The sequence below is a fragment of the Mastacembelus armatus genome, chromosome 21, assembly GCF_900324485.2.
Source record: "Mastacembelus armatus chromosome 21, fMasArm1.2, whole genome shotgun sequence".
NCBI classification, from domain to species: domain Eukaryota; kingdom Metazoa; phylum Chordata; class Actinopteri; order Synbranchiformes; family Mastacembelidae; genus Mastacembelus; species Mastacembelus armatus.
This window is the reverse complement of record NC_046653.1, coordinates 15,111,481-15,137,850: the sequence shown is the minus strand read 5'-3', so window position 1 is coordinate 15,137,850 and position 26,370 is coordinate 15,111,481. Positions and strand designations below refer to the sequence as shown.

Genomic DNA, 26,370 nt, shown 5'->3' with positions numbered 1-26,370 from the left:
ATTCAGTCTCACAGATCACTGGAAATTTTTATAGAGTTTCTTGAAGTGAGAGAAATCTTTGTTTCACTAGCCATGATGATTTTAACATCTTTCGTCCAAATGCCTGCAATTGGAAAATAAGTAAGAAAGCTGTTTCCATGGCTGATATGCTGCGATATATGTTGTTATAGAAAGTTACTATATATTGTATGATTTGAGTGTAAAATACAGTAGTTACTGATGGGATTTAAAATGCTTTCACTCTAGTCTCAATCTGCAACTTAACCAGTAAATCTAGGACGATTCCCCATGTCACTGCCAAATGGATGCAGGAGCTGTAATTGTTTTTCTGTGTAAGACACGTGAGGACACTCAGGGAGAGTGACAGTGGGAGTAAAATTCCTAGATAATGTAAAACGCTGCAACATTTTCACACAAGAATGTTTGTTTAGGAAAGTCAGAAGGAAAATGTCATGGATGCAAAGGACTGAGTGTCAGTTGAAGTTTGAGAAAGGTTGGTTACCATTTTCTTAGAGAATGAAACAATGGTGCTGCATCATTATTGTCTTTTGTCCATTTTATTGGATGACAGGTATTACAATTTAGTAAATTCTGAGTTAAATGAATTTTTTCATGCAGCTGGGGCACACTGGTGGCCGTGAGGTAAATGCAATGTCATATCCGACCTCTCATCTCTCTACTTTCTTCTTTAACGTTTAGACATGGAAAATTCCCCACAGATGACTTTTCCTGCAGGTTTTAAAGATGATGCAACACTAAACATATTGGCAATACAGTAAAACCAATGCCAACATCATACTTTTCTTCATTCTGAGGAACCCTTTGTGTTGGTTACCAAACAGCAACACTCTTAGCAACAACATGTTTGTCAGAGCATACACAGGATTTGTATAAACGTTGAGATTTTTTTTTTTTTCTGTGAGTTTTTGGCATTTAAAAAGCTAAAGCGCTGTGTGGATACAGTAGATAGTAGACTTTTAAAATCAATCTGCCCATTACTATATAATAGTACTGTGTAGCATTATCAGTGAAAATAATTCTGCTGATATATTTGGTCATGTTGAACATACTGACACAAATTTTTATTAGTTTCAGGTCTAAATGACCAAAACCACCTGACCCAGATAACTAAACCTATGCTTTGCTGGTTAAATGTGTTAAGAGCACATGTGTTCGTTTAGAGCAGATAAACTTTGAGTACAGTAACAGGGATATCACTCTACAGTATAAAACTCATAAATGAGGCTGAGGATGGCACCGTGCAGCAGAATACAAGTGAAACAGTTAAAAGTAAAAGTAAAAGTTACTAAGTTCAAGTCTGGCGCTGGATGAAATCAGGGGTTGTTACAGTTTGAACGTCCTGGCAGCTGGGTGCTCGGTGACAGTGAGGCAGCCTTGACGTGTCTTCTCTTGTATCATGCTCTTCCCGCCTGCTGCTATGAACACAACATACCAGCTTTACACACACACACACACACACACACACACACACACACAAGAGTATGTTGTGAGGGGCTGACAGGTGACTCTGACTGAGAACAAAAAGACACCAGAGGCACGTTGATTGAAACTAACATCTGTTTCAGCCGTCCCAGACACTCAGGCAAAGTTTTCATCATCTCCTGTGTCAAGGATCTTTTAGTGTCAGGGGCCTTTAGTATGGAAAGTAGCTACTGCCAGGGTGTATCCATACAATATGCATAGAGTTTGTGTTAAAGTATACATTAAATCAGGGCCAAACCAGGAAGAAAAGTCTCCTCTGTCTGTGCTGTTTTTGTATAACTTCAGCTTTTGGCTGATCATCAATAATGGAAACCCCTGTCAGGTCTCTACCTTATCTTACCCCACAGGTACATCAAAAGCATATTTTGTGAGCATCTCCATCTGTTTTAGATCTGAAGTCTGTTGGCACAACTCTGTGTGTGCTTTCTGTGCATGGAGAAATTTGTCCTGGATTACCAGGAGGGAGCCCTTCCTTCCCACCTCTCTTCAGTTTCCAGTACACTCTAGATGAAGGTCCCTCAACTCTTTAGACTTCTTTCAAAATCATTTATTACAAAATACAGGCACCACAGTCTCTAGCACACATTTCTCAAATGTAGTAATTCAATTCATAGGTGGTTTTGGTTTTATACTAGGCTGTGTGGAAAAAATCTGCTTGAAATATAATACCAGTGTTGAAGTGGTAATTCCAGAAACACACTCAGTTCAGGTTAACCTGAGAAAAGAGAATGATTTGGCAAATGTTGAAACCTTGCTAAGTGCAGCTATAGCGGATGCTAATTCATCAGAGTGTCCTAAGGTTCTCCCTGCTGACCTTTAGCCCAATCAAATGCTTCCTTTTGCCCACTTCCTGGCTCCCTCTTACCTCCATGCTTGTTTGTTTCTCCTGCTAGAATTGCAAAGATTACCATCGCTCTTGCAGGAAACCTGGCTAGCAAAGAGGAAGGGGAGACGTCAGGTTCACAAATGCATGCTCAGTATGGAATTTGTCCTAATTGACACAACCAGCGCTTAGTCAAATAAAAGGTCATTTAGAGGCACAGGGAGGAAAAAGAGAAAGATGCTGTTTGGCATTTCAGATGCCAGACAGCCATATTACTACACTGATGATGACCCTAGAACATTTTTAAAGAAATACACATTTTTGTCACTTCTCAAAACATCCAGGTTCGGTTCATTTAGTAAAACGTTTTATAACTTTTTCTATGGTATTTAAACATTGTGCATTAGTAGTTAAAAACCACAACTGAGAAAAATGCTGTCATTCTTTTCCTTACCCAATAATCTGCCTATTACTGTATTGATAAATGATTAATTTTATATTCCATAAAAATGTCAGAAAGAACTAAAAAATGTCTGGTTCATGTTTGTTTTGTTTTTTTTACTTGAATGACAACAGTTCTGAAGTAGCCTGGACTATAAAACTAAGAACATAGACCATATTTCTGTTCAAAGCACTTTTTATTTCAATGAAATGTATTCCTTTTATCTCATGTAATGATTATACAGTATTTATACTTCACTCTTGCTCACAGGGATTATATGTGGTCAAATGCACTTAATTTCTACAGAATTAATCGTGATAGTGATGCTGCTGCATGCTGCAGTATTTCACTCAGGGCAAGATCTAGGTTTCTCACTGCTTCTTGGAAAAAACTGTCTGTTCCTGTTCTGGTTCTTGTTCTTTAAATAAAACAACCCCCCCCCCCATCATCCCTTAATAGATTCAGTTATAAGAGAATTCCATCTAAATGAAATATTGCAATTCCAACACAACTCTAAGCAGCACTGATCCTATGTATCGAAAGTGATAACCAAAAATGCTATCACTGTGCTGCAAAAAAAAAAAAAAAAGATTAAGGAAAGGACATGTAAATAAAAAGGAAATTCACTGATTGTTTTTCTATGTTTGTCACAATATTCCTTACACTGGAGAACTGTGATGCTATTTGGCTTCAGTGCAGACTGAACCTGTTGGTCATCAATGAAAACATAAAACAAAGAATTAGAAGTGCGGAGATGCTGGTTAATCAGAGTGTGGCAGAAAGCCAGACACAGGGTGTGTCTGTTGGCCCTGGAGCTGAACAATATGGACAAGCATACTGCCCCTTTGAACCCGCAGAAAGACATCAGTCCATTCCCTAGCATAGAATAATATTTAAAAGAACACCCTGAGTAACTAAGTCCAGCTGAGACCACAAGCTGTAATGCTGGGAAAAGGTGTCCACATTGAGACATTTTGTTTCATTTTTACTTTTACTGTGTTGATCATGTTCTGTTGTGAGTTTGTTGTATTTTCCCTGGTCTGTTTCGCTTTGTTGAATAAACTTTCTTTGTTTCACAGATTTCAACTTTGAAGCGGCAAGGGAGAACACTCTACCCCACAGTGCCTGAAAACGCAGAGAGGGATGCCCAGAGTCTGTTTGTCCAGGAGGTAAACTGATTTACATGCTCCGAAAACATGTTTTCCAACTTCTTAGTGTGAGCAATGGGGTCATGCACGAACACACCACTTTTAAGGAATATTTAACCAAAATGTGACACCAGATCAGTGTCATATCTGATCAGGCCACACCCACGCAGGGCTGACGAAGCAAGTGAATATTTAATTCTATTGAAAAGTGATTTGAAACTGAATCTTTTGATGATTTCATACATTTTCTATTTAGTTATTTACAACATTTACAGCTTTAAGGATGTAAATACTGAGTGTGACATGGAGTTAGTGATAGAACAGGATCAATCAGTGATAAATGAAGTTACCAAACCAAATAAGCTGTTTAACTTTAGCAAAGATTCAAGCGAAGCATTGTAAATGTTCAGGAGCAGTAAATCCACAGAACTGAACCACTGTCAAGATTTCAGTGGTTATAGATAAGTTAAGGTCAAGTCAGTTATATCTTTATTACTATGAGAGCTACTGTTTTTATACAGGTCAGCCATAACACCCAAGTACACACATAAAGTACACATGAATACATTTAAAAATGTTTCATGTGTCTAGCTAATTTTAAATGGTAAATGGGCTCATTATGGCTCATTGCAGGAAGTAACTGGACTATTTGAACTGTCTTTCCTCAAGAACATCTATTTATACCAGGGGATGTAGAAATGATAAAGTGCAATTAATTTCTACAGTACACAAGTTTATTGAACTTGTGGTAATTATCTGTCATTCCTGGTTTGTCGAGCTGCCTGTCTGTGCTGAGTCATAAACATGCCTGTTATCAAATGATTCAGCTGTGGTTTATTTCAGTCTCATTCAAATCCAAACGGATATTTTGATTGCAACTAAAGACATTAACACAGAATAAGCTCTGGACAATGTTAAAAAGAGACAGAGGTTCTTAATGTTTGTTTGTTTGGTGATTTTATTGCAGTGGAAATGAAAGAATAATTATGAATTATCTCCTCTTGGTGTTTATGAAATGTTGAATTATGGCTGAGAGGGGAAATGTAATTTTATATCCCCTGCATACTGCTCTTACTGTCTGTTCAAGCTAGAGACCAACTGGCTGCTGACAGTGTACCTTCCAGGTCAAAGGTCAGTGTTTAGGGGCCCTTTGTTTAAAGTCACAAAGACACTACACTCCCAGTCAAGTGTTGTGTGACATCACCAGGACAGCTGTGGAGATTAAACCAACATGAGCGTTCCTGTTTCCGATCGCTCCTGTGATCAGGTTGCAATTCATCCTCCTGCCAGGGCAGTTCTTGTAAACGGCACATACTTCTGTCGATGAGATACCAGTAAGCTACTCCTATCACTAACAATGAACAGATGTCTTCTTTCCAGAGAAAGGGCGAAAGGGATGCACTCCCTCCCAGTTTGTGTTGGTGGATGGAGAGAATGAGGTGGAATGTAAACACTCGCCATAAACTCCTTTTTCTTAAATGATTTCATTGCACAAAAGATTTAAAAACATTTTTTAAAACATTTTTTTTCTTTACTACTTTGTATTGTACAGCGTTCACACACACTGTGGTTTGTAATTGATGTGCGTTGCTTCTTCTCAGTGCATAAAGACCTACAAGTCTGACTGGCATGTCGTCAACTACAAGTATGAGGACTATTCTGGAGATTTTCGACAGCTTCCAAAGTAAGTCTGTAGTTAAAAATCTACTGTATGTCCACTGTATTCACAGAGGTCAAATTGTAGTGTGTCAAGTCATGGGCAAGTAACAACAGCTGTTCTCTGTAATACATGGATGCCAGAGATTTTAAACTTAACCACAGTACACAAACTGTCATACGCGGGGTCTTTGTGTGTGTTTTCAGGTCACCTGTACAAACTGTCATTGTCTTGTTTCCTGCTTCTGCTATTGTTGTGCCTCAATTATAATGAAAGACAGCAGACAAATAATTCCTTTTTCCTTCCATCAAAAGATGTGTTTCCTCTTTACTGTGCACTGGCTAATCCCTGACTTAGGCAAGCCTGGGAACCACCCTCATTGTCCAGAGGTTGTGTCATCAGCGCCAGCCTCTTCCTCTAGGAATATCTCTTACTGACAATATGTTAAATTTGAGTTGGCAACGATCTTGGTCACTTTACTGAATCTACGGAAGTTAAAACAATACACCATGATGCGCATTGCCTGTTAAAAACCTTATTTTTCGGTTAAAGTGAGTCGTGCCTTTTTTCCCAGCAGGCAGTGTAGGAACGTTTCCATGAGCAGTCAAGTGCTGCTTTTCAACACTCCTGGAATTTACATTCACCTCAGTGTTGCCCTTTTCTGGCTCTCTTGGGAGAGGTGCAAATATGCAGAAGCGCTTCTAAAACAAAAACATAAGGAAAAATCACATAATGTCAGTCAGACCATGTGCTGTAACGATTTGCAGGCTGAAAAAGAATCAATCTGCAGTGTCAGATGGCCAGTACTGATAAAGTTACTTACCTGACTGAAAGTAAATTACTACCACTAACATTAAAATACACCTAAAGTTCAAAAGTAGTATTTATTGTGATAAATGACCCGTTAAAGTGTCTAAAGTGGATTCAAATTGAAATATCTTACACAAATGCAGATATTAAAGTGTTATATATTTATGTGGAGTGGAGGATTTGGTTGTGCCACTGGTGGTCATCTGTAGTATTATGTTATAATATTTTAATAATCTTGTAAATGTATATAGACACCTGTTAATGTGAACTGATCATATTTTCACAGTAAAGTGTCCCGGCCTGATAAACTGGCTGTCCATGTATTTGAAGTGGACGAGGACGCTGACAAGGATGAGGTGAGTTTGCAGAGCCAAAAAAAGTGCTTGGTAACTTAGAGGAATTAGAGAGCTGAGTCACTCTGTTTCTACTGTTTCCAGATTGAGTTTTTACTCATAATTAGATCAACCTCACCCAGAGAAGTGTCTTATTGGAGTTATTAGTTTTACCTTTCTTGTTTTTATTAGAATTGCTATAAAGGAGATTTACTTGTCTTGTAGCTGAATTTAATGGAAAGAATAAAGAATAAAATGTACTTATGACGTAAATACTTTTCCTTTTCCTTTTTTTTTTTTTTTTTTTTTTTTTTTTTTTTTTTTTACAAAGTACAAATTTCAAGTGCCATATGCAACATTTGGATCTTTTCATCCTCTGCTAATTCATATATTGCATGACAGAGTGGGTGTGTATTCCTGCACAGATTAAATAAGTGTTGTCTTTGGAATGGGTTATGAGCATGAAGAACAAGACAGATACTCTGATTGTATGGGAGTCCTCAAAGATGATACAAAGCGGATGTGCACAATTTCCTACACACTATAAGGTCACAGCGCCTCACAAGATGTATGATCCTGACGCTCTCTCCACACATGATATGTGAAACTGCGCCTCCTATAGGCAGCAATATTGGTTAAGATTTTACTGTTAGCAAGCAAAATGTTTAGAGTTTTTATAAAACACTAACAAGTGGTGTCTTCCATTTAATTGCATGTTAAATGCAGCTATGATTGAGGGAAATACATTGTCCAGACTAAAATTGTAACAGGTCATCACAGGTCAGAGTCTGTCCTTCTCAGCCTAACAGTCAACTTTACCTCTGATTTCAGCACAACTAAAAGTAAGATCCATACCCATCATTCAACTCTTACTGCTCTCCCTGCTCTCACAACAGTCACTATAATGTTTTTTTAAGGGGAGGTTGCTTGTGCAGATCAAATAAAATGATTTTCCCTTCTCCTATAAAATCCCCAGAACAAGTAATTATTATTTTTAATAATCTTGTTATATTTGGACCACATGTATTATAACATTTGTAGTGTGACTTGGTTCATCCTGTCTGACTGTATCATTTAATACATTTTTTTTTTTTTTGTTCCTCGGCAAGTTTTCTGAAGCAAATGGGAGTTTACTGAGAATGACCTCTGTGATTTGTCTGCCTCTCTGGGGACCAGTGAATGTTGTCTAGACACTGATGAGGAGAAGCAGGCACTGAACCTTTCCAGATGCTTTTCAGGTCACTCCAGGAGAAAATAAAAATAATAATATTCCTGCCAACACTTTTAAAATGCCCTGAGTGAGAGAAGAATAAGGAGAGGCGATGATGCCAGGAAGATAATGTCTTGAAAAACCATTTACTCTTTTCATTGTGTGAAATTTTCAGGGCTGCTCGCTGTAGTCTTTCAGAGCTTGGAAGTGTAACTGTAAATGGCACGTCTTCATTCATGCTGAGGTGATCTAAACCAGAACAGGGCTGCAGAGATGGCCCTCATCTCCTCCTCCATCATCGCTCTTCTAATTGGTCTATTTTTACAGATTATAATAGCTAATGGTTCTGAGATCTGAGCAGCTTAGTCATATGTGAAGGGCTTGATCTCTTATTTACCCACCTTGGAAGTGAGAGATGATCGGGTCAATGTGTCATGGATCTGCTATGAAGATCGAGATATTTATTTGGGTTCCTGCCTGCAGTTTGTTGAATGTTTTTTCTGCCTGCCATGTTTGGACTGAAACAGACCTACATCATGTTCGGCTCTGTGTCGTCTCAGACAAGATCAAAGGTTTTTTGCACAGTAAAAAGGGCTGTGGCAGGCTGGGATTAAAGTGTGGCTGATAAAATGTTAAATTGAGTCTTCTTAACACAAAATGTGTCAGTGGCTCTACTTTGAAACAGATTACTTTAGCATATAGAGTGTTCTGTCCTATCTTAAAGCATGGACTTGCTTAGTTATTCTTCCTTAGAATGCATGTTTTATATGGTCTGACGTTGTGCCTTTGTTTCCTGCAGGATACAGCCTCTCTGGGGTCTCAGAAAGGCGGCATCACCAAACATGGCTGGCTGTATAAAGGCAACATGAACAGTGCCATCAGTGTGACCATGAGGGTGAGATACTGAATTAAGAACTGAAATGGTTGATCAAACAATTCATTATTCTCTTGACAAACATTGTACTGGCAAATATCTGAGTCTTCTTTTATCCAAAAATGTGAAACGTCGTAATTTGTTGGTTTTCTTTTAACAATTGACCGATTGATGTGTAATAAATATAACAATAAAAGTTGTTGCAGCCATACTAACTTTCCAAGTTAGCAAAGCTGTGCATTGTTCATTAATCATTAATGTGTCTCAGCACGGTGGATGAGTGGTTAGCACTGTTGCCTCACAGCGAGAAGGTCATGGGTTCGCAACCCAGCCTCCCTGTGCTTGTGTGGGTTTTCTCCAGGTACTCTGGTTTCCTCCCACAGTCCAAAAACATGTATGTCAGGTTGATTGGTGACTCTAAATTGCCCATAGAAGTGAGTGTGAGTGTGTGAGGTTGTTTGTCTCTATGTGGCCCTGTGATGGACTGGTGACCTGTCCAGGGTGTACCCCTGCCTTTCACCCAAAGAGAGCTGGGATAGGCTCCAGTAGGTCCCCATGACCATAAATAGGAATAAGCGGCTATAGATGGATGGATGTATCAGTTATGCCGTAATAATAAGAAATAATAATGCTGAACTGCTTATTTATTCTATTTGTGTCTGGAGCCTGTTTCTTTAAACAATTTAAAGCCACATCATTTTCATTTGGCCTTAATTTTATCCATTTCTGCATGTAACATCTGTTATTTGCTTCTTGAGAAGCTGCCCCCCTTAGTTCTCACAGGAGAAGTCCATTCTTTATTCTGTGGTGTTCCCTTACTCTGGCCTTCTCTTGTTTAGGTCTAGAAGGTTCAGTGTTACACCTGATTAAGTTAAAGTCTTTTTACAGACAAGTCTCTTTTCACTGGTGTATAAGAGGGTGTGAACAGCTTGATATTTCTATGAGTAAAGTACAGTTTGTTTTGCAGTAACAGAAACGTGAGCTCTCTTTCTTCTCCTTATTTCAGTCATTCAAGAGGCGGTATTTTCACTTAACTCAGCTCGGGGACGGCTCTTACAATTTAAACTTCTACAAAGATGAGAAGATTTCCAAAGAGCCCAAAGGAACCATTTTCTTGGACTCCTGCATGGGTGTGGTTCAGGTACGGTCTAAAATTTTCATCTCAGGCCTGAAAATGGTGATTGTTAAAGTGCAATGACCCTTGATGACCGATTACCTGCTTGGCCAAACGGGATATGCCTGCCATCAGGGTAACAGAAGGTGTAGCCTGGTTCCCAGTGGAAATTAAAATGCCACTGACCTGGAATAAACTAGGAATACGGACACAAGAAGTTCATTTTTACAGTTCATATCTATGAAAATATACTTCCCAACATCCAGGGTGAAACTAAAACTGTAATGGTCAAAACATAAATTGATGTACTTCTGCTTCGAGGTATCTGTGAGATCCTCTCCCATTCGTTTGTCTGAAACCTGAGCTCTCTCCCTCCCCAAGGTCATGTTTTACTGCTGACTCTCAGCTGGTGAAACAAGGTGAATGCTGAGCTCTCACTTCCATGCCTCACAATCAATGCCATGTGGAAGCATCTGAATGAAGGCCAAGACTCACCGGGTGCATTATCATCCCTATGTCGTCTCGACAGGTGGAAAGAATGAGGAATTCAGCTGACATTAATCAGGGAATGAGGACGTTTTCTGATGTCCGTGCAGTTCATTAAGTTAGTTCGCAGTTAGTTACTGCTTCTTTTAGAAAAATTGCTCAGATCAGAACACCATATCTATTAGACTGGGATCTCCTGTTGATTGTATTTATTACATCATGTTTATAGGAACTTACAGTGGCACAGTACAGTATTTATTCTGTCAGCTGCATCATCATTTTTCGAAATCTATTTTGCAATAAGTTCAATATGGTTCAGCTGCGTTGTGAATTCAAATATTTTTCTCAGGGGACTGGATTTTGGACCTCTTGGCTTTAACTATCCTCTAATACCAAAACTAGAGCCCACTCGATAATGTAGACACATACTGTACTCAAACATACTTGAATTTATTCTCCAGTGAACTGGGACCAAACCATACACTGGGTCGAATGTCAGGCAGCCCAAAAATAAACCTCTCGGTTCTATGTCTTTTTAACAGTTACTTCACATACAATGAGCTAACTGTTAAAATTTCTATAGCCATAAAATTCAACCCATAAAAAATGTTAGAGGTTTTAGATTTTTATTTCTGTCCTGGGCTGATATGCCCTTATTTGAGATTTTTTATACACTTCATATCAGTGTCACATTCCTCTAATCAGTTTTAAATATATGTTGATTAATTAATAATCATGGTGTGTTTACAGACAAGGTCAATAAAAAGCACTGTAAAGGCTCTCATATAGAGCACCAGATACAGCTGTGTTTTTTTGCTGTGTTGTGGGACTTAAACACAACACACAGCAGATGGTCTATGAGGTAGGGCTGCAGATGTTTAACAGTGCAGCTGTAATGACATGTGAAGTGACATCATAGTGAGCCTCAAGCTGCTCCTGCGCTTTGTTACCATGCCAAGATGTGCTTAAACACACAAGGAATAGTCACATGTTAATTAGGTGAGCAGCAGTCAGTGTGGGTTAGCATGGATCAGATGAGCTCAAACATGTAAACTGGCCACTTATTGCATCTCGGACACTAACAAAATAGAAACATTATTTTGTCCTCTCGTTTTGTTAAGGATAAGCACGTTGTTCCTACTCCTGACTGCTGTTATATTTCTGTTCTCAACACCCTGTCCATGTTTACTCAGTCACTCCCACTCTGTCACAGATAAGCTCCACAGATAACCCTCAGCACAACAGTCCAACTGACTGCTGATAATAATGAGATGATTTTCCTATTTTACTAAACAAAAAACTGCTTGAACGTTTTATGAAAACATCGAAGCATCGGACATCAGCACAGGTGATGCCGCAGGTATGTGTTACGGACAAACTGCAGCTGAATCTGGTTCTGAATGGGCTGTAATAGAAAGTTTCTGTGGTGGTCCTGGCAAACTGGATGCTTTGTTACACAGATGGAAATACTCTGCCCCTATCTATATACTAAACTTTTCACATGTGCTTTCTATGGCTGTAAACCTGTCCACCTTTTTCCAAAAGAGGCAGTCACATTTTGTCAAAAAAAAATATATATATTTTGTTCACAGTATAATACAAAGATGTGAGGGTAGAATTTAAAGTAAAGCAAGCCATGATTTAAATCATAAAACCAAACACTGGCTTCCTTATGTGAGCTGGCAATGGTTCAAAGTTAGCTTTGGAGAGTGAGTTGAAGCATTCCTTCTGCCCAACCATGTCCACGGTTTGGTATTTGATTTTTAAATGTGAAAAACTAAGCTTAGTCAGTCTTTCAATATCAGATACCAACATACTTGGCAAACATTAGAGCCTCCCCCTTTGTAAGAACCAAAAGTCTTTGATCTAACTTTTTGTTTTGTACTCCTCTATTACTTTTTATATTCATTTCTCTATTTCCCCCCTTTTTCTAATCTCGTCCGTATTTTCTCTGTAGAACAACAAGGTTCGGAGGTTTGCTTTTGAGCTGAAGATGCAGGATAAGAGCACCTACCTGCTGGCTGCAGATAGTGAAGGGGAGATGGAGGACTGGATCAACACACTCAACAAGATCCTGCACAGCAGCTTTGAGATTGCCATGCAGGAGAAGCGGAACGGAGACATTCATGATGGTGTGTGCCTGTTCACATTTTTTTCACTGGGGGAAAAGAAATATAATATAGAATATTATTTTGTTTTACTCCTGTCAAAATATTTAATAACTTCTTCAAAAGAACGACATTTTGCACAGTCTCATAAAAACACCTATGGTTTAGAAGTTGTTGTTGTAGACTGAATGAATCTACTGTATTAATACAGAAACACAGTCCCACAACCCTCTTGTAGAGCTGCAACATTTCAGATTATTAGTCGAGTGGCAGAAATTAGTTCTCAACTACTTTGATAATTGATTAACACTTCTGAGTACTGAGAGAAACTGTAATTACAGCTTCTTAAATTTGAACTTTTTCCAGTTTCTTTAGAGAGTTTTGGTTGTAAACTAAATACCTTTGGGTTTTGGACTGTTGGTCAGCCAAAACAAGACATCTGAAAGACCCCACCTTGGGTTTTGAGAATTTTTTTTTTTTTCACGATTATCTGACATTTAATGAGCCAAATGATTAATAAAAAAAAAAAATTAGCTGACAGAATAATCAACAGAAGTAATTCTTATAGCCTTAACATTTAATAAACCCATCATAATTAGCTATAAATAATTAATAACTGTGCTATTAAAAATAAAGAAGCAGTGATACTGCTATGTCATGATTGCGTGTGTGAAGAATGCTCTCAGTTCCAGCTCTCAGTATCCATAATAATAATTAACCGTAACGGAAGATCCATTAAATCCACTCATCATTATCAGCTTATTTACTTTGGGATATTATAAATACTTGAGGATGTTTTTAATGAGACCTTGTTCTACATCTACTCACAATTGGGGCTCACTTCTCCTCTGTTTCTTCCTGGCCCCTCTACCTATAGTGCTGTTGTGGTACCGGACCACCCAGGTTTTTAATACTCAGCGCCTGACTCATACCATGGAGTGTAAAGACTGAATGCCTCTGCACAAAATGCTCCACTAATCTTCCTAACTCCTCAGCTTTTATTAATCATGATCTGTGTGAGGGGGGAAAAAAAATATTTTTGCTTGAGGAGATCTAGGAGATTTCTTAAAATATGCCATTGAGGCCTGCAGCACCCCCCCCTTTCAGTTCTCTCAGATTCCTGCATGGTTGAATTAGTGTTTATTGAACTTTCACATGTCAGTAAGTGATTATGGAGCTCTTACAACACAAGGTGGTTTAACTTATGCTCTGCATATTTGGATTCACTTACTGTATTTCTTATATTTTTTCCACTAGATGATGATCTTGGAAAGTCAGACAGTTCCTCTGGCAGCATGGACAGCTTTCAGGTAGGTCCTGCGTTCTCCGTTGGATGCTCTTACATTCGGCACCTCATCACATGTACATCTCAGTTCCATGTGGAACTCGTAAGGAAGAAACACCCTTTTGCCACAAAAACGTGGCTTGAATTTAGACTTAGGAGTCACTTATCGGACACCTAAGTTATTTGTTTTTGTATATCTGGCGTTAGACGCAGAGCTCTTATCACGTGATACAACTAGTATTTGGGTTTTATCCAAAAATCAAAACTGCAAATCAAATCCTCCAAACAAGTTTGTCAGCCAACATAAAATATTAGGTAGCAGGAAATCTTAACACCTGCTTTGTCATAATGAGTTTAAAAAGCATTTTTAAAATTGTTTACCTGATAATCTAGAGGCTGCAAAAGTAATTTTCATTCAGTGCTTTGCAAGAAAGCTCTTAATGCTGCTAAAGTGCTGAGTGGTATGCAATGGCAAAGCCATATGTGCATGGAAAGTAGCGTTAACAGGAAAACAGCTAAGAATGAATGTATGCTACCTTTCTCTCACTGCTGAGGCTGATCATCCTGTGAAATATGAAGCCTTATCCCCTGAGGGGTATGAATGACAAAAAAGTGTCCTGATGGTAAAACCAACTGACTGCAAATCTCTGACAGAGCTTGTGGATTTTCAGACAGTTTTTAAATTAAATTGATTGCCTTTTTTCAGAGCGCAAGAGATATAGAGTCTAGGATGAGGAATGAGACCAGATTAAAGCTGTTCACCCTGGACCCTGACACACAGGTAATTAAATGTAAAACTGATCTAAGTTCACTCATTCCCATGTGGTAATAAGATTGAAACGTATACTCTGGTGAAATTCAATACCTTCCATTATACCATCTTTAGAAACTAGATTTCTCAGGAATAGAGCCGGATGTGAAGCAGTTTGAGGAGAAGTTTGGCAAACGTGTTCTGGTGAACTGCAATGACCTCTCATTCAATCTGCAAAGCTGTGTGGCCGAGAATGAAGAAGGACCAACAACAAATGTAAGACTGATCTATTTCTGCTCACAATAGACACTAAATAAGAGAAATATTGTTATCCACCGCACTAAAGATGGATGAAATGGTTTGCTAGAACGGACCGGATGGTCTCCTCTCATTTTTTGAGGCACTAAAGGACTCCTGTTGGTATAGCAACCAGGCCACAGGCTCCAGTAATGGTGAACAATCTGTATAACGGAGTCTGATGTCCTCCTGTCTCTCCCAGCAGAAACTGTCTATTCAAGACTAAACATCTTCTGTCTCCCTAGACACACACACACACACACACACACATGCAGAGCAGATGCTGTGAAGTGTGTTCACCCAACTCCCTCTGCTGAAATTTAATTGGATTAAGTACTCACCATGCATTAGACAGATGACTTGATACCAGTCCTCTCTTTTCCCCAAATTTAAAAATCTGTGTACTTCAGTGTGAGGTCCAAAAACTAGTTGTAATTCGGTACCTTTCTAGTTCACAGCTGATGGTAAAAATAACCAACACTATATGACTTTATGGTGTCATATTATGCTGGAAATCAAAATGGAAACGATAAATCAGGTCAGAATCACCATTACTGTTATCAGCTTATAGGCTCCAGCAGATCCCCATGACCCTAATTAGGAATAAGTGGGTATAGATAATGGATGGATGGATGTTATCTGCTTATACAGATTTATTATTCTGTTTCTTCTCTAGGTGGAGCCCTTCTATGTCACCCTCTCACTGTTTGATATCCAGAATGGCAGGAAGATCTCCTCAGACTTCCAGGTGGACTTAAACCACCCATCCGTCAGGGCCATGGTGCCCAATAACAATAGCCAGTATATGAATGGGGGAGGGGACACTCACCCTGAGGGCCAGCGATTGGTCCATGGGGTACCAGAGGCAGTCATGCAGTATCCCAAACAGGTGACAAATGTTAAAACAAAGCAACCAGTACTTTACAACCCCCTACAAAGTGGTAGCAAAACACTATATTTGGTTTTGTCTTCAAATCTGCCACTACATACTGTATTTATTGTAAATCAGCTCTAACCTGTTCTTTGTCTCCACAGGGAGTGTTCTCAGTAACATGCCCTCATCCAGATATCTTCCTGGTGGCGCGTATAGAGAAGGTGCTTCAGGGGGCAATCAACCACTGTGCCGAGCCATACATGAAGAGTTCAGACTCCACCAAGGTACTGACCGACCTACGACCTCCACACAAGACAGTGTGTTCCCTGCTCTCAGCAGATTCTACCAAATTATTCCACATTATACACAGATAAACATCCCTGTTTTTAAGCGCTGACCAGTTGCACTCAACACGAGCATTGACTTTGGCTGTACAACTGTGGTTGTGCACCCTGAAGTGACCCTGCTGGGTAGTAATGCGATGCAGGCAAGAGAAGATGTGAAATGTGTTTTGTGTGAATGTATAAGTACTTTGGTTGAAGGACTGAGAGTGTTATGTGGTGTGTTGTGTGTGTGTGTGTGTGTGTGTAAGTTTTCATGTGTGTACCTGTGGTGGAACTGGCAGCATGCTGAATACTGAGCCTCAGCCTGTGTGTTTGTGTTGATGCTCAACTAACAGTGTGTTCCTGATTTCCACTAGGTGGCACAGAAGGTCCTGAAAAATGCCAAGCTGGCGTGTAGCCGGTTAGGCCAGTACAGGATGCCTTTTGCCTGGGCAGCAAGGTGCTTTATCTCCTTTAACTAATAAGAATGTATGTGTTTGTCCTCTCTGTTAGACACCAGCTGTATATGATGCAGTCTTCCAGGAAGGAAGGACATTGATATAGATAGATAGATAAATAGATTGATAGATAGAATTGAGAATTGAGAAATCTTTCCCTTTTTTTATCCGTTTAATTTGATGATGTTCAATATTGCTATGGGTGTTTTTAATTTAATCAATTAATTGAAAAAAATTCATGCATGAATCTGTTATGAAACATTTATTGCTGATACTGTACATCAGTTTTCTTTTCATATTTAAAAAAATTATAATCTTGTAAGAATCTTTGCTTGTTCAAAGGTGCTCAGAAATGTTCCTCACTCTTTTTTCTCTCTTTCTTTCTTTCTTGCAGGCCTTTGTTCAAAGATGCTTCGGGGACACTGGACAAAACGTCTCGCTTCTCACCTCTGTACAGACAAGACAGCAACAAGCTGTCCAATGATGATATGCTTAAACTGTTGGTCGATTTCCGAAAGTAAGTAATTGTTGTATGAGCCCACTGTGTAATAAATGGCCTGAGTAGTCTTGCAGATGCTGTGGGAAAGAAAAGTATGGAAAATATGTTCCCATAGGTGCTTTGGAAAAATGCTGGTCAGCTTTGATAATAAGATGTTTGCTCACATCTGTAAATGGGGTCATATATTATTTCTCTCTGTTCATGTCTAGGCCGCCTGCCTGTTTCTTATTCAGTCTCTGGTAGATTATAGCAACTTAAGAAAAGTTTCTTTTCTTTTCCTCAGGCCAGAGAAGATGGCCAAGCTGCCTGTAATTCTAGGAAACCTTGATGTTACCATTGACAGTGTAGCCCCTGACCTAACAAGTAAGCACTCTGAACTGAAGGATAAGAGATGAAAGCTGCTCCTGCTTAGTCCAGATTGGTCAAATTGTCTCCAGGCCGTTTACTGGGTCTTCCTCCCTCTTGCTTCTGTATATAGATTGTGTTACCTCATCCTACATCCCCGTAAAGCAGTTTGATCTCAGTGAGAAGAGCAACATCTTCTTTGAAGTGGAGGAGTTTGTGCCGTGTATAGCCAAATGTTCTCAGCCTTTCACCACCTACAACAATCACCTCTATGTCTACCCGAAGCACTTGAAGTACGACAACCAAAAGTCATTTGCAAAGGTATGACAGACTTTACTACTGTTCTAACAGGACAGATTCTTCACCCACGTTTATTTCCCACAGAGACACTTTGTGCACTGAAGCTTCACCACTTTTCTCTCATCGTTTGACTAACTGGGTCACCTTTGCTCACTGTGTCTGTCCTCAGGCTAGAAACATAGCTGTCTGCATTGAGTTCAAGGACTCAGATGAGGAAGAAGCTTCTCCACTGAAGGTAAAACTTTTACTTACATCTGTGCAGGAAGTGGTTTCAAATCCCCAAAAGGCGCCCCAACCTTTCGCAGGAACTTAGCGCGATTATCATTCCAGAGCATCTATGGTCGACCTGGAGGACCCTTGTTTACCAAAAATGCCTTGGCTGCAGTATTACATCACCAGCACAACCCCGAGTTCTACGATGAGGTAAGACACCATGCCCAAAGTATAAAGAAAGCCTCAGTGACGGGTGCCGTGCATATGAGGCAACATCACATGCACTGTATCAGAATACAATCAGTGACTGAATGTCTTTTTGGAATCTCACCCGTAAGTTTAAGATTGAGCTGCCAACCCAGCTCCATGAGAAACACCATCTGCTTTTCACCTTCTACCACGTCAGCTGTGATAGCAACAGCAAGGCCAGCACCAAAAAGAGAGAACAGGTTGAGACACAAGGTAAAACACTGCAATGCAGACCATTCAAAACTAACATCATTTCAAATATCTGTATTTGCCATTTGACTGCTGCACATACAGACATCTCTCTGTGTGTTATTGATGTCACTGGCCTGAAGCATCAGTCGGACGGTCCGACTCTCTGCTCTTCTGTCTCTGCTCTCAGTGGGTTACGCCTGGCTCCCCTTGCTAAAGGATGGCCGGGTGATCATGAATGAGAGTCATTTCCCTGTGGCTGCCAATCTGCCTGCTGGATACCTTAGCTGTCAGGAAGGTGCTGGCAAGGTACAGTGCATCCTGTTGTTAAAACTGTGATGGCTTGGCCTCATCTGATCGGAGTTAAGTGTTACCCGATTTATATGCAGAGTATTAAACTAGTAAATGTTTCTAAGAGAAAAGGCCACAACTCACAATAATAATAATAATAATAATAGCTAATAATATTAATATTAATAATAATAATTTAAGGATCGCTTCTCTACTTTTTACAGCATTCCGGTCCTGAGATCAAATGGGTGGATGGAGGCAAGCCTTTATTCAAGGTGTCCACTCACCTTGTGTCCACTGTCTACACTCAGGTTGGTTTTTGTTTTTAGCCAGATTTAAGTATTGTAAAGACTGCTGATTCCTCTGTATCCTTTGAAATCCCCTTTGTTGCATCTGACCTTGGTCTGATTGCATTATTATCTATCTTCTCAGATTATCATTCTGACCTTTCTTGTGTCTCACCATTTCAGGATCAGCATTTGCACAATTTCTTCCATCACTGTCAGAGCATGGCATCAGCAGCCCAGGTATCAGGAGGAGACCTTGTCAAATACTTGAAGGTAAAGCAATTGTATGAAAACCTGAAGGATTTTCAGGGTATAGATACGAGTCCAAATTTAAATTCATTTTTTTTATTGGAATGACACAGCTTTTTTTTTGCTGCATTGCAGGTCAATTATTTTGCCAGTAATAATATAAACAGAAACTTTTAAGAGACTGATATATAATTTTTAATCATAATTTCTAAACCACAATTAGTCTACATTTCATATAATTGAAGACACATGTGATATGTAACAGTATGACATTTGACACTTTGTATGGATAACTGAAGGTAAAGATTATGCATTTTTTCACCCTTCAACTTGCTTGTATCAGCTTGCAAGCTAAACACAGCTCATACCCACCATGAAACCACAGTCACACTTGATTGGTGCTGAATAACATGGAGAATAATGTTGTACTTTATGCTGTAACTTGCCAACTACACATTTTATGCATGGACAGTTTATGCAGGTCTTTTTGCATTGCCATTAATGCAAATTTCATTTATTGCCTACGTGCAACGATAAGGCAGAAACAAATAAATCTGCCCTTAGCTGGTTCTGTTTACTTTTTTTTCTGTGGCACAGGTAGATCAGTTATCACTTTTTCACTTGTATTCTAGTCCATGGGAATCTCAGTTTGCTGCTCCCCTGGTGGACATTGACATGGAGAGCAACGCTTGCTCCAATGTGTCTCTTGGGTTCTAATATAAACACAGCCGTGAACATGAACAATAGCCAGAGGGTCAAACAGCAGGTCATCTGTGTTGCCAGGCAGCCTGCCAAATGACTCTGGCAGGGTCTGTGTTAGTTTCCTGTAGTCGGGCTGTGATGCACCAGCCCCTCCACTTTGTCCTGTTCCAGGCGCTGGAGCATACGGTGTTGGTGATTAGCACAATGTTGTTCACATATGGTTCTTATGTTGTTATTAGATTAGTTTAATCACATGTTATTCTGTGCCAGTCTTCTGTGCTTTTATTCTGAGTGGTTTGTGTGGAAGCTGATGTCATTTTTTTCATTATTATTGGACATTTTATTTCACTTGAAGAGCTATATGGTGCAGCTCATCATAAATATATCTCTGTGATGTTTTATCCTCAGAGTCTGCATGCCATGGAGAGTCACGTGATGATTAAATTCCTGCCTACCGTCCTGAACCAGCTGTTTAGGGTTCTTACCAGTGCCACCCAAGAGGATGTGGCAGTCAACGTCACCAGGCAAGTGTCCCTTCAAAGTCACTTTTTGACTTAAAACCAGCCTAAAATTTAAGTAACGTCATGTACTTTATGATAATAATGTTATAATATTATATGATAATAATAATGATAAGAATTTGATGTAAATATCACATTTTCAGTAGACAAAGCTGCTGTCAGTGATTGTTTCCATTAACTGCCAATTGTATGAAATGTTATTACTGTGAAAACACCAAAATGATGACGCACTTTGCATGAGAAAAATTAATTAAGTGACATTGTGAAGGATATTTTGGTGTTTTTGCTGTTTTCAGTACAATTTTCTGGCAACCAAAATGTTGTGGTAATTAACTTAAAATGAAACTAAACCCAGGATCATTTTGTGAATGCAGATCTTTCTGTGTTATTACATTCAGAACCGTTTCCTCACCAATGTTTTCTTTTTCCATTGTTTCCTTGTAGAGTCATGATTCACATTGTTGCCCAGTGCCATGAGGAGGGATTGGAGCACTACCTGAGATCATATGTGAAGGTAAAGCTGTCGTGCTGCATACTGTCTGCACATACAGAAGGTATTTGTACTGGTGAGTTGACATGGTCTATTTTCATATGTCTCCTAAAGTTTGTGTTCAAGACCGAGCCATACATATCCTCCAGCACCCGAACAGTGCACGAGGAGCTGGCTAAAGCCATGACTGCCATCCTGAAGCCTTCCACCGACTTCCTCACGAGTAACAAGCTGCTCAAGGTAACATATTTTTACTTTTTTAAAGGTTTACACGGTGCATAAGCATAATTGACAAGAAAGTCTTTATTGTTCTGATTGGTATTTGATGTTTTGTCTCTGCAGTACTCCTGGTATTTCTTTGAAGCCTTAGTCAAGTCCATGGCTCAGTACTTGATTGCGAGTTGTAAAGTGAAGGTGAGCCTGCCACTACATGTACATGGACTTACTGGGGTCTAGTGATCTCTACTTCATTACAGCTTAGGTTCTTCGCTGCAGTTTACAACATGCCAGTTCTCGTGGACAACCACAGTACCACAGTCGAGTTATTATGTATCCACAGTCTGTCCCACACTGCTGTGCAATTAAATTTGCTGTTTGTTTTTTTTTAATACTCCATAGCCAACCACATCCCTGTGTTTAACCTCCACTGGCAGAATGTGCAGGCCACAGTGGAAGCAAGTAAATGCACCAGAGGAGTAGGTCATTCCAGACTAGAAACAATGTGCCCATGTTTTTTGATGCGTCACAGAAAAGATAAGGCAGGCAATAAACCTTATTCCATTTTTGTCAATAAATCATGTGACAAAATGTTATTCTGTCTAAGTATTTCCAAACGTCCGTACACTGTGTATGGCTGTCAGCCCATTCAGCTCATTTGTGTCTACTGACAATGTAAATCCTTACAGGGGCATAAATATTTAGTTTAAACTTTTAAGATTATTTTTTCCTGAATTTGATATTTAGCCGTCTAGAGAGAAATGAGCAGAAAGAAAGAGAGGTATTCAATGCTGGGAATCAAATTATCGACATTGTGGTTATGTGGTATGCACCTTAACTGTTAGGCCACCAGATGCCCCAGATTTTACATTTGAAGAGAGGAGATTATTTTACAGCTGGGATCTGTAGTTTTTAGCAAATATTTCTCAAATAGGACTACACAGCATATTTGTTAGGGCCTGATTTCAGATTAATACACATTTGAAGCTCAAGTGAGTATTTATAGCAGCAGGAAAGTATTGGTTCAAAATGATCTACAATGCTCAGGGTTATGGTAATAAAAAAAACACACTTCCCAGCACAATAGTGTGGCACACGGATCTGTTTTTATGAATAATAGAGGTCTATGGCAAAATCTGAGAAACATACGTTGTATATGGACTTTTGTTCCAACATCCTGGTGTTGTCTTTCAGCTGTCCAGGAATCAGCGCTTTTCAGCATCTTTCCATCACACAGTGGAGACTCTGGTCAACCTAATGATGCCACACATCACACAGAAATACAAGGACAACCTCGATGCTGCCAGGAATGCCAACCACAGTCTGGCAGTATTTATCAAGGTCAGGAATATCCATTACAGCTCCTGTGTGGTTTTAAGTGTACAAGAAAAGAATAGCTGGTAAAAGTTTGCACGGTGCTGAATTTATGTGGATATTAAATTATTTCCTGTTTACTATAAATAATTATTTTTCCTGCTTCATTCTTCAGCGTTGTTTTAACCTGATGGACAGAGGCTTTGTGTTCAAGCAGATCAACAACTATATCAACTGTTTTATGCCAGGAGACCCAAAGGTACACTGACAATGCAAGCAGCAACAGCATTTATAGAAATCAAACTGTATGACAGCCTGTTTTTAAAAAAAAAAAAAAAAAAGCTTTATAAAGCAGAGACTTCAGCTCAGTCCGCGCTCTAATGGAAGCTGTCAGGCTACACTCTGAATATGTTTTTGACTAATTTGTCTTGTGTTGAATTAAATTTGCCTTACTGGGATCTGTTTCTGGATGCAGACACTGTTTGAATTCAAGTTTGAGTTCTTGCGTGTTGTGTGCAACCATGAGCACTATGTCCCTCTGAACCTGCCCATGCCATTTGGAAAGGGAAGGATACTGAGATTTCAAGGTGAGACAATCATCCAATTTATCTTTGGTCAAGCATCAAATCTAATGCTGGCTCTCATTTTGCAATCAAGAAAAAGTGTTTTATTGTCCACAGCCAACACATAAAACCTTCATATGTACATATTTTCTGCTGATGTAGCAGCTGTTTATTTTACAGTACACACTTTGTTTGTTTTTTGTATTCCTCAATTAGCTTTGTTATCTCCATATGATACGGTGGAGTCATACGATACTCCATTAGGTAGGTGCAAGGTGTGCTTCTTGCATGTCATGTCCGATAAGAGCAGACACTCTTTGAATCATTCGACTGTGACCAGAAAGTTGAATATTCTCTTTAAAATCTGAATTGAATCAGTTCCAGCTTTACTGTGATCTAGTTCATCTATCCATTTCAACATAGAGCACAGAAAGCTTATACTGTTCATAATCTGTGGTTATACACTATATATATGTAATAAGACTGGCTCTTTGTGCAGGTGTGGAGGATTATGGGGGCAAGTATTTTTTTTCTGTCTTTAAGTGGTTTGGTGATTAGTGATGAGAATGACCTGCAAAAGACACTTTATCTTCTGTCATTTCTAAGAAACCTGTTGTCTTTTTAAAGCTTGCAGGCTTGAGATGCAGGTTTTAAAGAGATAAAAGTAGACAAAGCAGCCTGTAGAATTTGATTACAGTGGTTTGGGGAATCTTTGTGTGTATGATTTGGGATTGCTTTACTTTGTCTTAAATGCGCTTGGAAACCGCCTGTGAGCAGATGCTGCTGTTCAATCACTAGCTTTAATCTTGTTTGTCTTTCCACAATGATCCCTCTTGCTGTTGAGCAGCAGCTCACTCACATGGTCTGAACCTGTCAAACATGGAAGCTTAATCATATCGGTATATGTGTTTTTCTTTCCACACACAGATGATTTATATTGTTTACATTACAGTACTTCATTATATATCTGCTCTAATTGTTTAGTGCAGTTTGTGTCTTCATCTTTCACTCACCTCCTGCGTATACTTCTCAGTCAGCCAGTCCTGATGTCTTCCTCCCCCTCTTCCTTCCTTCAGATCTCCAGCTGGATTACTCGCTGACAGATGACTTCTGTAAGAACCACTTCGTGGTTGGGATGCTGCTCAGGGAGGTCAGTGCAGCTCTGCAAGAGTTCAGGGAGGTTCGTCAGATATCCATCCAGGTGCTGAAGAATCTGATGATGAAGCACACCTTTGATGACCGCTACACTTCTAAAGTAAGCAATGTTTAAACATTCATCTGTTGTATTTTCACTTCAGCATCTGATGCGTCTTTGTGTGATCTTGAGATATTCTGTTGAGCGATTTATTTGTTTTGCAGAGCCAGCAAGCCAGGCTGGCCACCCTGTACTTGCCCTTGTTTGGTGTGCTCCTAGACAACATCAACAGGCTGAATGTGAAGGAAGCATCGCCGTTCACCATCAACCACTCTAACAATGTGAGGGAGCCACCTAGTGGCCATGAATATCTTATCTACACATACAGTACCAAAGCTGTTCATTCACATCACAAACCAAGAAGAGCATCAAAGCAGCACAGCTCACGTCCTAACGTCTATACCAATATCCAGGCCTTAAAGATAATATACAGCACGCACCACCCTTGATTTTATAGGATGGACTGACAAGCATTAGATGTCATGCATGATGATATGATTTGTAAAACCTTCAAATTCATGTATTAGCTATTATCATTTCAGACTGAACTGCTACACTCTTTAAACGGTTGCAGTCTGATAAAGTTGATGACCAATCTAAGATTGCAATTCCTGCGTTAGGGATGAATTCTATATCCTACATCTCATCTATGCTCATTTATGAGCAGAAATTTTAGAGTTTAGGGTCAGGGGACCACACCTCCATACACCCAGTGGCCTTACAAAAAAAACATGCATTATGTTGGTCTGTGTCCATTAAGCTGTTTCAATGTTTATCCATTCAGAATGGAAGAGAGGACTCACTCCTTACCAATGCTTTGATGACACCTCCCAGGTCCAGCACCTTTTTAGACACCAGCTTACACAAAGATGTATTTGGAGTCATCTCAGGCACCGGTGAGACTGAAAACATGATGGTGGAAAATCACAAGACAAAAATATTTTGTTTTCCTATTAATATAGAATTTTCTTCTTCTGCATGTTTCTTACAGCTTCACCTCACACATCATCCACCCCCAACATTAACTCCGTGCGCCACGCGGACTCTCGCGGCTCACTCATCAGCACTGACTCTGGCAACAGCCTACCTGAGAAGAGCAGCGACAAGGGCAACTCTCTTGACAAGGTACATCTCTGAAAGTGCAGCAAGATGCCTGTGAAATAATCTCATACAAAGTTTATTGAAAATGTAAATACTCAGGCATATCACACCTCTCCTTGTTTAAACAAAAGTGCAGAGAAGAGTCACACCATGTTAACGTGTACCATTAACTCCTCCGCCTTACCTGTACGGCTGGCTGTGGCAGACTGAGAAGTTTGTACGGAGACACTCTGTCAATGTCCTGCGCTTCCTTACGGAGACTGAGGAGTCCATGCTCTCTGTGCGCACCAAGCGTGTCACCATGGACTTCTCCCTGCTCTCTGTCCCCTGTGTGGCAGAGAGCGCCCTGCAGCCCAGCATTTCACTTCAAGTACAACACCTCCCTGCTAAGAGTGTCCCATCTGGGAATGTGTTTGTGAGAGTGTCCTAGTGTTTTAAACCCTAAGCCCTTTGTTTGCCAGATGATTCTCAGGTTCCGGACTGTTTTGTTTTCTGGTGCTGTAAAGCAGACCTGCTGTACTGCAGGACCTTACAGAGTTTCCCTCTGCTCTTTTTCCAGAAAGTGATAAGCATGAACACTTAACAGATACCACACTTTTGAGTTTCTCTCGTGTGTTGTGTTATGTTTATTTTGCCTGGCAGGCAGCCTAAACTAAATCTGAGAAGTCAGTGAAACAAAGGATTGCATTGTTGTTGCTTTTATCTTGTGTTGAAGCATTTTTTTGTGACAGCATTTCTCACATTGTGTGTAATGGGGAAAAAGGACATTCGGGAGTAATTTTAAATCATCAGGCAAAAAGTATATTCAAATAATTTCTTCACAGCATCATAGTTTTTTGTTTACCTTTACAGGAAAACTTACTTTAGCCTTATAGCTCTCCTCTAAGCAAAATGCCCTTTTAAAAGCCATAGCCTCATGCTTTCCATGAAGTCATCCCCAGTTAGTTGCATGGTCTAGACTAACTGCTGGCAAAGGAATGTGCTTGGTGTGTTGCCAAACCCATGCTGTGGTGAGCTGTTGCTCCACTACTGTGGTTCGGCTTTCTCCCTGCTCTCTGCCTGAGCTGGGAGCAGCAGGGATTTTACCGACAGTCAGTCGACCATGCATGGAGCCCCGACAGGCTCCATTAGTGTAGCTGCACTACTGTAAT

General features: G+C 39.7%; 1 protein-coding gene across 4 annotated transcripts in view; it reads left to right on the top strand.

Annotated features, from left to right (window-relative positions):
* The window catches only part of LOC113123093 (dedicator of cytokinesis protein 9), a 66,944-nt gene that overhangs the window by 29,631 nt on the left and 10,943 nt on the right, over positions 1 to 26,370 (top strand). For 2 of the 4 annotated variants that reach the window (XM_026294875.2, XM_026294876.1), the window contains exons 3-35: positions 3,848 to 3,937; positions 5,518 to 5,600; positions 6,670 to 6,739; positions 8,725 to 8,820; positions 9,806 to 9,940; positions 12,357 to 12,531; positions 13,765 to 13,817; positions 14,499 to 14,573; positions 14,679 to 14,819; positions 15,517 to 15,729; positions 15,876 to 15,998; positions 16,415 to 16,497; positions 16,890 to 17,012; positions 17,278 to 17,357; positions 17,473 to 17,660; positions 17,809 to 17,874; positions 17,970 to 18,062; positions 18,191 to 18,314; positions 18,481 to 18,599; positions 18,806 to 18,892; positions 19,052 to 19,141; positions 20,228 to 20,343; positions 20,785 to 20,854; positions 20,945 to 21,070; positions 21,173 to 21,244; positions 22,241 to 22,387; positions 22,536 to 22,619; positions 22,836 to 22,947; positions 23,140 to 23,187; positions 24,000 to 24,178; positions 24,283 to 24,399; positions 24,903 to 25,014; positions 25,110 to 25,243. In XM_026294875.2, coding sequence (XP_026150660.1) covers positions 3,848 to 3,937; positions 5,518 to 5,600; positions 6,670 to 6,739; positions 8,725 to 8,820; positions 9,806 to 9,940; positions 12,357 to 12,531; positions 13,765 to 13,817; positions 14,499 to 14,573; positions 14,679 to 14,819; positions 15,517 to 15,729; positions 15,876 to 15,998; positions 16,415 to 16,497; positions 16,890 to 17,012; positions 17,278 to 17,357; positions 17,473 to 17,660; positions 17,809 to 17,874; positions 17,970 to 18,062; positions 18,191 to 18,314; positions 18,481 to 18,599; positions 18,806 to 18,892; positions 19,052 to 19,141; positions 20,228 to 20,343; positions 20,785 to 20,854; positions 20,945 to 21,070; positions 21,173 to 21,244; positions 22,241 to 22,387; positions 22,536 to 22,619; positions 22,836 to 22,947; positions 23,140 to 23,187; positions 24,000 to 24,178; positions 24,283 to 24,399; positions 24,903 to 25,014; positions 25,110 to 25,243 — 3,624 coding nt within the window. The remainder of the gene's footprint in view (positions 1 to 3,847; positions 3,938 to 5,517; positions 5,601 to 6,669; positions 6,740 to 8,724; positions 8,821 to 9,805; positions 9,941 to 12,356; positions 12,532 to 13,764; positions 13,818 to 14,498; positions 14,574 to 14,678; positions 14,820 to 15,516; positions 15,730 to 15,875; positions 15,999 to 16,414; positions 16,498 to 16,889; positions 17,013 to 17,277; positions 17,358 to 17,472; positions 17,661 to 17,808; positions 17,875 to 17,969; positions 18,063 to 18,190; positions 18,315 to 18,480; positions 18,600 to 18,805; positions 18,893 to 19,051; positions 19,142 to 20,227; positions 20,344 to 20,784; positions 20,855 to 20,944; positions 21,071 to 21,172; positions 21,245 to 22,240; positions 22,388 to 22,535; positions 22,620 to 22,835; positions 22,948 to 23,139; positions 23,188 to 23,999; positions 24,179 to 24,282; positions 24,400 to 24,902; positions 25,015 to 25,109; positions 25,244 to 26,370) is intronic. The other 2 variants (XM_026294877.2, XM_026294878.1) reach the window with 1 other exon arrangement.